General features: G+C 36.2%; 1 protein-coding gene and 1 long non-coding RNA gene across 2 annotated transcripts; one reads left to right on the plus strand and one right to left on the minus strand.

Annotated features, from left to right (window-relative positions):
- Nucleotides 1–641: 641 nt before the first annotated feature.
- On the minus strand, nucleotides 642–5956 carry irx2.L (iroquois homeobox 2 L homeolog). Its single transcript, NM_001085766.1, has 5 exons — nucleotides 5350–5956; nucleotides 3563–3968; nucleotides 2318–2998; nucleotides 1790–1857; nucleotides 642–1318 (listed from the first exon to the last, which is right to left on the minus strand). Exons 1-4 carry the CDS (start codon nucleotides 5584–5586, stop codon nucleotides 1814–1816), a joined length of 1368 nt encoding a protein of 455 aa, NP_001079235.1. The 5' UTR covers nucleotides 5587–5956; the 3' UTR covers nucleotides 642–1318; nucleotides 1790–1813.
- Nucleotides 5957–6099: 143 nt separating this feature from the next.
- LOC108719038 lies at nucleotides 6100–11345 on the plus strand. The gene is made up of 2 exons (XR_001936141.2): nucleotides 6100–6238; nucleotides 10585–11345. It is a non-coding gene; the product is annotated as an uncharacterized LOC108719038 (long non-coding RNA).
- Nucleotides 11346–13239: the final 1894 nt, after the last annotated feature.

Consider the following 13239-nt stretch of genomic DNA (forward strand, 5'->3'; position numbering starts at 1 on the left):
GGAGAGAGATCTGTTTGTCAATATCAACTGGCCTAGTAATTTCCCATCTTCACACTCACCGGCCTATCTGAACTGGCAGATGTTTAGACAAGATTTTATAAATCGTTCAATATCAGTCCGTAATGAACCCCAACTGACCATTCCAAAGCTACTAAAAGCATACAGGATCTCCCCCGCTGGGCTCTAATAATGACCGCATGGTGGAACAGTATTAATCATGATGAGGTTCTTGAAAAAAATAAGTGTATGATTGATTAAAGGCCAATTTAAGAGGCTATTATTCTTGTTGTATTGCGGCATGCAATATTCACTCAATTTATCTTTGTGTGAAACAAATGATTGCTCTCTTTCTGCTTTTAACAACACATTACCACTCCTGCGATTTCACTGAATGAAAGAACACCCTTAGATTATGGGGTCTCTGCCAGAATCTTACTTTATGAATAGTTTATAATCCGTTTGCTAAAACAGCCACAGTAATACTATTCCTATATGCCATATATGGAATAATTTCCTTTGAGGGTATAATTACTTATTGTTAAAATGGTTATTATATTTGGGTCCATAATAAATGTATTTGTGTTTATGTGTGTCATACACAGAAATGTAAACCTCTGAAAAGTAGACAGGAGAGACTGTAGTACAGAAACAACTTTTTCCAGACTAATTTCTTTTTATTTACAATAAGCGATATAAATTAGGTAGGAATTCTCAGAGACAACCAAAAGAATAGATTGCTGTCATATTTTGTTTTCAAATAAAAACCAGGCGAAATTTATTTACAAAAACAAGTTCGGGAATTTCTTTGCAATACAACTTGCATAAATTACTATAAGCTTTAATGTCATCATTACAAAAATAAATATCAAATCTATGTTTTTTTCCCTTACACTTTTTTTTGTTTCCTTTTAATCCGATATTTTAAGTACTCCAGTTGCTCATTTAGGAATAATGGTCTCTATTGTATACATCTTTCACAAATATTTTCTTCTCTCCATTCTTCACAATTAATTCTATCACACCTATTGAATACATATCGTGGCAATCAAGTGATCAGGTCAAGATATCCTGAGAAAACAGATCATTGTTTGCAGAGGGTCACAAGATTGGGGTAACTATACTATACGAATAATGTCACATATGTCCAAGGGAGATCTCTTTGTAATTAAAAAATATATGGAGCTTTAATGGTGTTCTGTTGATCTTCGTTTCTACAGTGGCACAGAATGTGATCCGGATTTAGATATTTGTAATACTTAATAGCAGGGGAAGAGGTGATGGCTTGCAGACTTTTTTTCAAACCAATTGTGACATCTACCTGTGAATCAAGGAATAAACCAAATCACTGAAAATCCTTTAGTCACACAATTCAATTAATGTTCCATAAAAATAAATTAATAAAAAGCATTCATTCTGGCTACCTAACATACAGCAATCATAATTGAAATAAAATTGGTTAAATTAAACTATTGCACAGAATAGAGCCATCTCTCAAGCAATAATATATTCGTCTTGGAACAACTATAACAACAGTTTCTATCTATCTATCTATCTATCTATCTATCTATCTATCTATCTATCTATCTATCTATCTATCTATCTATCTATCTATCTATCTATCCTGCATGGTTATAGACGGAAATAGAAAAAAAGGTCAGATGTGAACCTTCATTTTAACCAAGAACTATATAGCACGGTAAGTAATGAACAATCGGGGCGTTGATAAATGCCTAATAAATCTTGGATCAGGTCCCACATGAGCAAGGCAATAGACGATGGTCTCACTTACTTGCATTGCTGTCTGACTGCACATCTATGGGTATGGTTGTACTCCTACTGTGCAGACTTCACTGGGATCTGTCAAAATATAACCGTCAGTTAGTCACAGGACACAGGCAGCTAAATAGATTATGTGTTCCAATTCTCAAATGAGCTAAATTCACAGCCAGGAGGTATCAAGGCTACATTAAATACTAAGGTTTCGATAAACGTAATACCAGGGTACACAACACTGCAAACACACTGCACTGAGTTATAAAATATTATGAACGTGTTTTTTTTAACGTTTTAGTTTAATTTAATTTTGCATCTGTGCATTTTAAATGATATAAATAAATGTGTGATAATTATTTACTACCCAGCATTTCATTTCACAATTAACACCCTAATTTCCAATCCCTTTCATTACATATTCTCATGTATGCCACAGAGCCTGTGAGATTGCAGGCTTCCACAAGCCTGAAGGGGTTAACCCCCCCCCCTCTATTGTACTTGGCAGCTAAGGGAATGGAACAGTGGCATTGAAGAATAAGCCTACCTTTTTTCGATTCATAGTTTGTGGGCCTGTAGTGCTGATCTAGCTGGTTGCTGGCCGTTCTTACAGAGTCACTGGTGTGTTTGTGCATGGAACTGGTGCTTAGTACAGTCTGATTTAGTCCTTCATTAGCAGTCATTGCCGTTGAACTATATCGCAGAATCCCTTGGCTTTGGAGAGCATTGAAATTCCCATAGTTCGTATAATTGCTATAAAAAGGCGATGTATAATATATGTGTCTCCCTAGAAGAGAAGAAGAGGGGTAGCTGGGATTGTGAGCTGCAGACGATGAAGTGGCTGAAGATAAGACAGAACCCAGGTTAGGATGCTTGTGATCCGAGGTGGCTATTTCAGCTAATGACCACAGTTTTGGTTTGCTGGCTGGTGTCTGCGAACTTGAAGACATCCCATTGTCCAAATTGGTCTTATTGGAGTTTCTTGGACTTCCCTCCTGTTGGCGATTGAGGATCGGGGCTTCCACTCCAGTGAGTGGGGATGAGGTTGCAGGTTTAACTGGCAGCACCCTGTCTTCCTCATCACCATCATCTTCCTCATCCTCATATTTCTCTTTAGATTCGGACCCCGATTCGCAAAGATGGTCGGCGGCCCGACAAGGCAACTTCTCTCCATCGGAATCAGCCGAACAAGAGTGATCTGTCAGGGAGTCAACGTGTAAACTGATACCTAAAAGACAAGAAATAAAAAAAAAAAAAGAAAGAAATGTTTACAATATTTAAAAAAATAATCCCAAATAATAAATAGCTGCCATAATCATAATACGGACCTATGGAACTATCATTAAAAATAATATATACCTGTATGAAGACACACCTTTCTTTATCTATGACTATTCATTAATATAATCAATATAGTATATATGTATGTGTGAATGCATTTAGGCAATAGATAGTTAGATAGTTTCATAGTTACATGGTAATTAAAGTTGAACAAAGAAAAACAATCATCCATCAAGTTAAAATTTGATCTCTGTACAGCACAATACAAATACACGTTATTGAAATCAATGGAATATACAACTCATGTACATGTGCTTGGGGAAGCGTATTCTTTGCATTTGGTTGATGTATGACTGTAGAGAACACTACTCTGAATAAATAACTCTTTACAAGTGATTTATAGGGTCAGACCAATAAGTGGACATTGGTTTGCACTCGGGCACCATTTAGTGCATGTGGGGGCCCTGGCCTACTCTGTGCAAAGTTCATCGGGGATTTATCCACAACTCACCTTCGTCCTCTGCTGATGTCTCGTTACTGTCTTGGGCCTTTTCCGATTGTTCTTCTTTAACCCTTTCCCCATCGCCTTCATCGTCATCTTCATCGTCGCTTTTGTTCCTGGGAGCCCAGGTCATTTTATTCTCCTTTTTTAGCCTCCTTCTGGCATTGGCAAACCACGTGGAGACCTGGGTGAGGGTCATCTTGGTGATTATGGCCAGCATGATCTTCTCTCCCTTGGTGGGGTACGGGTTCTTCCTGTGCTCCTGCAACCAGGCTTTCAGGGTGGCTGTAGCGTCCCTGGTTGCGTTTTTTCTGTATGCAGGGTCATTAAGTTGGTAGGGATAAGCCGCACTTCCATAGGGGTGATAACTGAGGGCCCCAGTCATACCAGCGGCGTGGGCATCATAAGGAGATCCCTTTAGACAAATAAAATGAAAAGGTTGAGTGGGTGAGCTATTAATCAACGCACTACTCTAATGGTATCTAATATTTCTTTATACTATATAAGGCCGATATTTCCCCGACTCCGTATTATATCTAAATGTGTTTTTTTAGAACACATGGTAATGGTTATAATGAAGATGTTCATGATGATAAAATATGTGTTTTTTTTAGAACATATTACTTTATCATCATGAACATCACCATTAATACCATTATCATCACCTCGTTCTATTGATGACGTCTGACTACCAGGGCACAGCTGCTGCCATTGTGTTAAATGTAAGTAATTCCCTGGTGCTTATAATGCTAGTGTCTGCTTGGTGCCTTTTAAAAATAAAAGATCATTAGACAAATGAGACTGACATATATATTCTATAAGGATCTACAGGTAGTAGTGATTCCGCCTTTTCTGAAGGAGGAACTCTTTTATTCCTGGCTCGTAAATAAAACAATAGCAGCTCTGAGCAATTCACTGATCTAATGCATTGTAAATCCAATTTGCAAATCAGAAGATATGCATGACTTCGGATTGTTCAAATGCCATGCAATTTGCATTTTAATTCGCTATTTAACGTTTAAATTGCCTTTATTTAAGCCTGCATAATGGAGGAAAGTTTAAGATACCATGTGAGTAACTTGATAAGTTGCAAAAGCCTGGAGTGATCTGAACCCGTTTGTTATTATCATAATGTACTTAAACTGTTCGTATCCCTCTGCAATGTGTGGAAATAAATAGAGCGATCGCTATTTGTGAAGCGTAGTTTGTACAGTAGGCGTGAAACAGTGTCACGCCAGAGCCTGGGAATCACTGAAGTCTTTTCAAAAATATTACAGTCTGTAACAATAAAATATATATTCTTATCTACATAGCAGTTACTTTCATATCAAACTAACATGACCAAACAATATATAAATACATTTCGCACATAACCACATACAACACACATTTTACATTTATAACCATAAATGCTGAGTTGTGATTTAAAGATTTGCCAGAGATTGCTAAGTGAATTAAAATGTCACGGTTCTAAAAGTCAGGATAATGTGGGGATCGCTAATAGGCAGAGCTGTGTGGGAGAGAGAGGGCAGCCCCGGGGAGGGTGGGAAACGCCGGCACAAAAATAATAAGAAATCGGCAATAAAAGGACTACAGAAGGGAGAGTTATAGAAAGGAGACCAGAAACACAAGGGGAGACAGACAAGTGAAATTTAGATGGGGCAGCAGCGGGAAAGTTGTAATGTGGGGGGGCACGGGGGTTAAAAAAACACAAAGGGACCTGGAAACAACCAACCTAAAAAGAAAGGGGCAGGGACTGGCAGAGAAGTTGGGGAAATGTCGCAGCGAGCTCTTACCATGTAAGAAGGGAATCCGGTCGGGTCGCTGGAGTACTGGAGGGGGCTGCTGAAGCCCGTGGCCGCTTGGGCGCTGAAGGCAGCCGATCCCGGGTAAGGGCTGAAGGCGGAGCCGGACGATGACCTGGCCAGCTCCTCGCTCCTGGGGGCGGCCAGCGCTGAAGCCCCGTACGCCGGGCAGGAGTAGAGAGCTAGTGAGCCGGGAGGCTGGTACAGGTAACCCTGAGGATAGGACATGGTAGCTCCGTTAGCAGAAGCACAGAATCGCCGGGGCTGACTGAGTTACACGGATCAGGGTGAAAAGGGGAGGGGGCAGGTCAATAACGACAGTGTTTTCTGCCCTTATTCTCTCTCAGCTGTGCCTTCTCGCTTCTGTCCTCACTCATGCAAGGAAATAAAAGTGTTCTGCCTCCACCCCTCCCCTCTGGGGCACCCACCAGCCGCAGATCAATCTGCTCTCTGTGTGATCATGGATAGGTAGAAATCCAATCAGAGAATTAGCGCAGAGGGGTGATGGAGGGGAGAAGCAGATCATGAGCTGGAGAGAGGCGCACAGGAAGGAGAAGCAGAGGAGAGTGATCAAGGTGCTCAAGAAAGTGGCTGCTGCATATGGAGCTCCCGCAGTCAGCCAGCTCCCCCAGCGCCTGCTGCCAGGATGGACTTTTTTTTCAGGCAGGGAGGAGTTCGCTGCTTATTGAGTGGAACCGGTTTGTATAAAGTGGGAGAAGCCGGTAGCAGAGGGAAGAAGCAAAGCCTGAGTTTTCAGAGGGTCATTGGAAAACTCAGCTGTCCATCATCGCCGCCTCATCAACATATCCTGAGGGCCCCGCCCTTACTCCGCCCCTTCCTTATTTGTAAGCGAGGAAGGGAGGCTGCAGGCTCCTGTAATGTAAGTAATTCTCCTGGCTGTGCATTAGCCGGGGAGCGAACGCAGGGGTAGGATCGCAGCTGTTTAACTTGCTGCGCCTGCTAGCCCTATGCACGTTTACAGCTACTGGCTCAAACAACACGTTTTTTTCTGCTTCTATAGAACTGCCTGTTTAATAACATTTGTCCGGGCATCAGTATATCTTTCATTATTGTTTTATTGAAAACAATAAGCTCTAGTTTAATGGTATTAAAATATCGAGCTTCTGTTCACCCCCGACTGCGTCTCTATAATTGGGACTCACATATATAAATCTAGTATTACCTCTTACGCACTTCTTATACACTATATACATACATATTAAATTCTTAGGTAAAATATTACCTGAGCCATACAAATCTTCACTGTAACAACTCCAGTGTATATTTAAATTTGAGTCATATTAGAGCATGGTGTATTGTACTGCTTATTTGCATTTTCTGTAGAACTGAGTGAATTACTTGTTTGGTTTCTTATGTAGTATTTTTTTCCAAAAGGTATAGGCATATCGCCTCACTTCTGATCTTTATCTGTGTAGGTGATGCTGAGCTATTATCATTTACATTATCAACAACCCCAATTAGCTAGAATCATAAGAGCCTGTTTTTTTCTTTAATGGCGTTTCAAAATGCATAAAAAGAAAAACACTAGGCGCCTGCAAATATTTCCTCCCATGGAGACAGGTTTCTACGAAGGCTGATCTACCATTTGACCTGTAGGGGGCACACTGTTCTAAAAATAGGAGTCCATAGGGACCTGTACTTCCAGCAAATATGACCCTATTTGCCAGCACAGTATCACCAAGAAATGAAATTCGGGTGCAGAGCATTAGTTCTAATAATATAACTAACCATAACCATAATTAGCATCAGATTTACAATACCCTGGACCGTTAATTGATATTAAAGTTATTCTGTGATAGGATCAGTAGTGTCCATATTATCTGACTAACAATCCTAGTTGTTACCAAGTTGCATCTAATATATATTTTCCTCTGTTCCTAATTAATTGTTAATGACAGTTCTAGAAAATAAAAATATGCTTTTGAATTCTACAGCTATTAAACTAGCATTTAGAATCGCAATTAGTTTTTTTTACATGTAAAATGTGAAACTGTGTAGAAAAGTAATGGTGAGTAATTTTCCGGGAGCTTGGGTTACCAGCCGTACCTCCTCTTTAATAATTCGTGATGCAGCCCATGGTTTTGTTTACATTATGTCAGTGATTGTACTGTATGTAATTAGGAAAATGCTACTGTCACAAGGTGTCTGGGAATCACTTTACTCTTTTTCTGACTCATATAGACCCGCACTCTACAGAATATTTGTTGCTTTGTTTTAGGTGGTTTACAAACTAATAAAGATATATAGATGACTGTCTGATCCTGTTATTGACCACTGCCTGATAGAATATAAAAGAAAGAAAGATAGATAGATATATGCTTTTTGACCATATATATATATATATATATATATATATATATATATATATATATATATATATATATATATATATATATATATATATATATTAAATCTACATCAAAATGAGAGAGACATTTGGAAATTAACAATACACTATAATATAGGGTGAATGGCGTCTGTGCAAGTTAATGCGCCGTTAATTATTTGGGGGTAAACATTTTCGATGTAAAAAATGGGAAATATATTTACATTTTACCTTTACATATATTTACATATTTACATCTAGATTTCCAGTACAAAAATTAATGCTACACCATACATTCTCAGTACAAATATAACAATGATATTGTACAGTAGGCGGACATTTCACTGCATTATTTTTGTTACTTAGTCCTTCATTCCGAATTTATATTGAATTCACCTAAATCAGGCAGGTAACAGTAAAATAAATACCTTTCTTTCTGGGTGAAATATGGGCGCCTGGTGATTTTTTTATCAATTATTTTTCGGGATTAAAACCTAGTTCAGGAATATTGTATTGGCTCAACTTGTATTAATTCAAAGTTTGGAAATTAGGAAATAAGGATATTAATAAAAATTCAGATATATCAGGTAAGAGACACTGTAGCTAGTATATTAAATAGGCACTCACAAGAGTAAATGAACAGCGGGGCACAGATAATGTGACGATGCCTTATTATACTAATGTCCCGTAGCAAGATATCTCGCTTTACATAAAAGGATATTAAATAACGATTTATTCTGCTTCTGAGGCTCCTCAGTAAAACACACAAGCAGTAAAAGATGTATATGAAACATTCAATTCCAATGTTGCCGATCCTACAAACGTACTTTTTACAGTAGACAATCATTTGAAGTGTCTGCTTATATCTGTGCGCTATCGCCCGCTATCCCAAGGCTTTGCGTGGCTTAAGTTTAGTTTTTTTATGTCTTAAATATAGCTTTCAACCGAAATTCGCCTATAATTTATCCAGTGCCTTTTTAGTAAAGATTGGATTCCTATGCCGTTATTATAAAACAACTACCCTTACTATTAAACATTTTAGCGTCTAACCTGCCCACAACACAAAAAAATATAAATATGCCATATATAACCTTAGTGGTGAAGCAGTTTAGAAAACCAAATTAGGGAAGAATTTGTTTGCGTTGAGAAATGACTGCGAACAGCGCCGATCGGAATAACAAGGAACAGCACAAATGTCAGACTCCGTAAACTTCCATCTCTAGTCTGGGAGAGGGCGCTGTGGCAATGGGATTTGCTCCTATCTCCCAACTTCTTATGCAGAGCGCTGCGATTCTGCACAACCTTACTTCTTTTCCTTATTCGGTCTCAGTTCATTCATGTTTTTACAAAGATTACAACCCCTGAAACAGAGCTGAACAATCAGTAAAATCATACTCCACCAAATAATCTTGATTTATACATACACACACATGTACATAACATGTAGACGATTTGTTAGTGTAATTATTATTTTTTAGAAGACTTTATGGATAATGGGCTAAAGTGAATTCCCTTCTCATAAAAGTTTTTCATAACATGGACATCTCCTCTGACTGCTTTGGGCACTAGGAAAAGTCATTTAATGGATGTCAGTACAGAGTAATTTATAGGCGGTTCGACTGAACGCTCATATGGTTGTTCCTGTGTGAAGTAAAATAGGATTTCTTATATTAACTGGCATGTTGATATTTATTTCTGTCTTAGCACAGACTGAGTTAAAATAAGCAAAGATAATGTCTCCATCTGTAGTGTTTGCTGTATTTTAGGGCATAATAACTGGCATATATGACTACACTCCACAGTAGAGAGAGATATATATATATATATATATATATATATATATATATATATATATATATATATATATATATATATATATATTGCAGAAATGACCAGCAACAACAGGATTTTAGTGAAAAATCCTGGTGTTGCTGGTCATTTCTGCACTACATATTACTTTACCGAGCACCCAGGTATGAAACTAGTAAGCGTTGTACCACCCTACTGACTATACACTTTTCAAAGCAAATTAAGATACAATTTAGTCATTGGAAAAACAAAAAGTCATATTAAAGTGTGAATAATATATATATATATATATATATATATATATATATATATATATATATATATATATATATATATATTCGTATTCCAATGAGATCTGCACTCTCATGTCTTATTCAATTAAAAAAGTTTTATTCCAAAGATAAAGACTGTATGTATACACTAGTGTGAGCATTGTATATATATATATATATATATATATATAGTCGGTAGCTTTGGAATAAAACATTTTTTAATTGAATAAAACTTGAGAGTGCAGATCTCATTGGAATAAGAAAAGTATATATATATATATATATATATATATATATATATATATATATATATATATATATATATATATATATATATATATATATATATATATATATATATTTCACACTTTAAGATTTTTTGTTTTTCCAATGACTAAATTGTATCTTATTTTGCTTTGAAAAGTGTCTCCATTTGTTAAAATAAAGGAACATTGTAATTATTTGCCAATGATGTTAACATCTTTCTTTTTGCAGTGTTTGGCTTATTAAATGCTGGCAGTGAAATAGTGGACAAAAGGCAAAACCTCTCAGCAATATTTATATAAAGTAACATGTAGTAATATCTATCATTGTTTTGATGGTTCTTTTACATTAAATTAAGGATATATTGTGTGTATAGTATAAAATCTCTTCAGGCTCACCAATGTACATTTATCTTGTCATTCAGCGGATATATATATATATATATATATATATATATATATATATATATATATATATATATATTGGGTAACATTGTCAGGCAGCTGTCTTATCTTGTCTGAGATCTCTTTTCAGCACCCTTCGAACAGGGGGGCACCTGTTACATTGAGACTTCTCCAGAGACAGATTGTTTTCTTTAAGGAGGACACCAACAAGAAGGGCCTGCTGCCTTGTCTGCTTTGGAAGTGTGTCCTCTCCTCTTAATTCAATGATGAAGAACATGAAAGGGAAATGCAAACAAGCAATGGATGTCTATAACAACGTATGCTACATGTTCATTGTACAGTAATATTGATCTACTGTATAGTCAACCATCCTGCTGTCATCACAGTATCAGTACATTAAGAGTGTATCCCTGTCAATATCACTATGATCTTGTATCATAATCCTGTTTGTTTTGTAAATAAAATTGTAAACGTCACTTTTTGCTGTTTGCTATAAATTAAGTATAAGCCTAAGTATAAGCCTAATAATAATATCATATAAGACTAATAATAATACAATTAAGACAGTATAAGACTAATGTGATGGGAATATTGCTGGAAATTTTTTTTTTTATTTCATGAACACTAAAATAATTTGCAGTGAGATGTCTATTGTGCTTTTACACCATGGAAGGTTTCTATTGTCTAAATGTGTAAAAACCATGAAACTTGGGTGAGCTCAGCAAAGTTATTTCTATTTGTAGAGTCATTAAGGTGAACGTTCTCATTGCCTTTATGGTGCATATAATTTCCAGAACAATAGTGATTGACTATGTACAGACATACATGGCACAGCTATTGAATATTTGTCAGAAAACTGCAAGCTGAATAAACTGACCTACTTTTTCAAAATATTCTTTCCTATATTTGGTGCTGGATAACCCTTTCTTAACAGAATTCCTTTCTAGAAAAAAAGCAAGACAGTGAAAATGCTAGCACTGTGTCTACAATCTCTAATAATTATATATATAGATAAGAGAATTATAATCTGGAAGTCCATGTAAAAATTCCTGAAATTCAATTCTTTCCCATAGTGTTATATTTAAACTAAGAGTTCTTCACTTCTGACCCGAGTGGCTTTATCTACAGTAACAAGACAGAACCTTCTACTTAACATTAACTAGCATAAACCCTAGCTAATGGCAAAGCATTTCTACAGTTTTCTAACATTTCTTAAAATGCAGAAATATTGACCAATTGACCAAAAATTATCAGATATTACAGGCTCCTAGTTCCAGTGACATGCACTCACATTAAGAGCTTATTAGAACAGGTATGAGGTCTCATACAGAAACTTGATATTTAGAAAATTCTGAATTATAGGAAGGTCATCTCCCATGCAGTCATTTTAAACAGGGTAGAATTTTTAAAAAAAAATCTTTCTGTTTTCTCTTTAATAATAAAACAATATCTTGTGTATCTGACCCTAACTAAGATATCTTAAAGCTATGTTGGAGTCAAAACTATCTTAAATGATTTTAAGCAGATTTAAAGGGGATGTTCGCCTTTGAGTTAACTTTCAGTATAATGTAGAAATATTCTGCGACAATTTGCAATTGGTTTGAATTTTTTATTATTTGTAGTTTTTGAGTTATTTAGCATTTTATTCAGCAGCTCTCCAGTTTGCAATGTCACCAATCTGGTTACTAGGTAGTAAATCACCCTAGCAACCATGCATTGATTTGAATAAGAGACTGGAATACAAATATGGAAAGGTTTGAATGGAAAGATAAGTAATACAAAGTAGCAATGACAATACTGTACATTAGTAGTCTTACAGAGCATTTGTTTTTAGATGAGATCAATGACCCTCTTTTGAAAGCTGGAAAGAGTCAGAAGGTAAATAATTTGGAAAAAACTATAAAATATAACGAAGACCAGTTGAAAGGTTTCCTAGAAATGGCCATTCTATAACATACCAAAAGTTAACTTAAAAGTGAACCACCCCTTTAAAGTATGGTGATCCACATTAATGAAATTATCTGAAAAAGCTAGGTCCCTGCCATTTTGAATAAATTCCATACCTATAATTTTAAAATGATAGGTACCTCCTGGTCATTGTGTGTTTTTAATGATGTATTAAAACATAAATAAAAAAGTTGCTGTTAATGTGTGAGTTATGTGCAATGATAGCACCTAACAATATTTTAAAGCATATTGAATAGACTGAAAATAGTTTTTAGAAATAATTTCATCCCCAAAGCTTATTGAGTTATTATCCCTGTGGTAATATGTCACAATTTTTAATGCTAAATAAACTGGGATTTTAACCCATGTTTAGTGAATTAGGGCTCTGTTTACAACCTTTCATTTCACCTTCAGCCACTGTAATATATTTTAAAGGTATTTTCTTCAAAGCTGCTGATTTTAATACTTGTACAGAGAACAACTGCAGTTACAAATTAGTACAGACATGGGATCCGTTATCGGGAAACCCGTTATCCAGAAAGGCTGTCTCCCATAGACTCCATTCTATCCAAATTATCTAAATTTTTACAAATGATTCCCTTTTCTCTGTTCTAATAAAACAGTACCTTGTACTTGATCCAAACTAAGATATAATTAATCCTTATTGGAAGCAAAACCAGCCTGTTGGGTTTATTTAATGTTTACATGACTTTCTAGTAGACTTAAGGTATGAAGATCCAAATTATGGAAAGATCCATTATCCGGAGTACCCCAGGTCCCGAACATTCGGGCATAACAGGTCCCATACCTGTACTATTCTCCAGTCTTATCTGACACT

Source organism: Xenopus laevis, chromosome 6L, assembly GCF_017654675.1.
Source record: "Xenopus laevis strain J_2021 chromosome 6L, Xenopus_laevis_v10.1, whole genome shotgun sequence".
NCBI classification, from domain to species: Eukaryota; Metazoa; Chordata; class Amphibia; order Anura; family Pipidae; genus Xenopus; species Xenopus laevis.

Coding starts and splice junctions, on each gene's coding strand:
- irx2.L (NM_001085766.1), bottom strand. CDS start 5,586: ATGTCCTATCCTCAGGGTTACCTGTACCAGCCTCCCGGCTCACTAGCT. Junction 3,969..5,349: donor CCGGATTCCCTTCTTACATG/GTAAGAGCTCGC, acceptor ATTTGTCTAAAG/GGATCTCCTTATGATGCCCA. Junction 1,858..2,317: donor AAACTATGAATCGAAAAAAG/GTAGGCTTATTC, acceptor ATATTTTGACAG/ATCCCAGTGAAGTCTGCACA.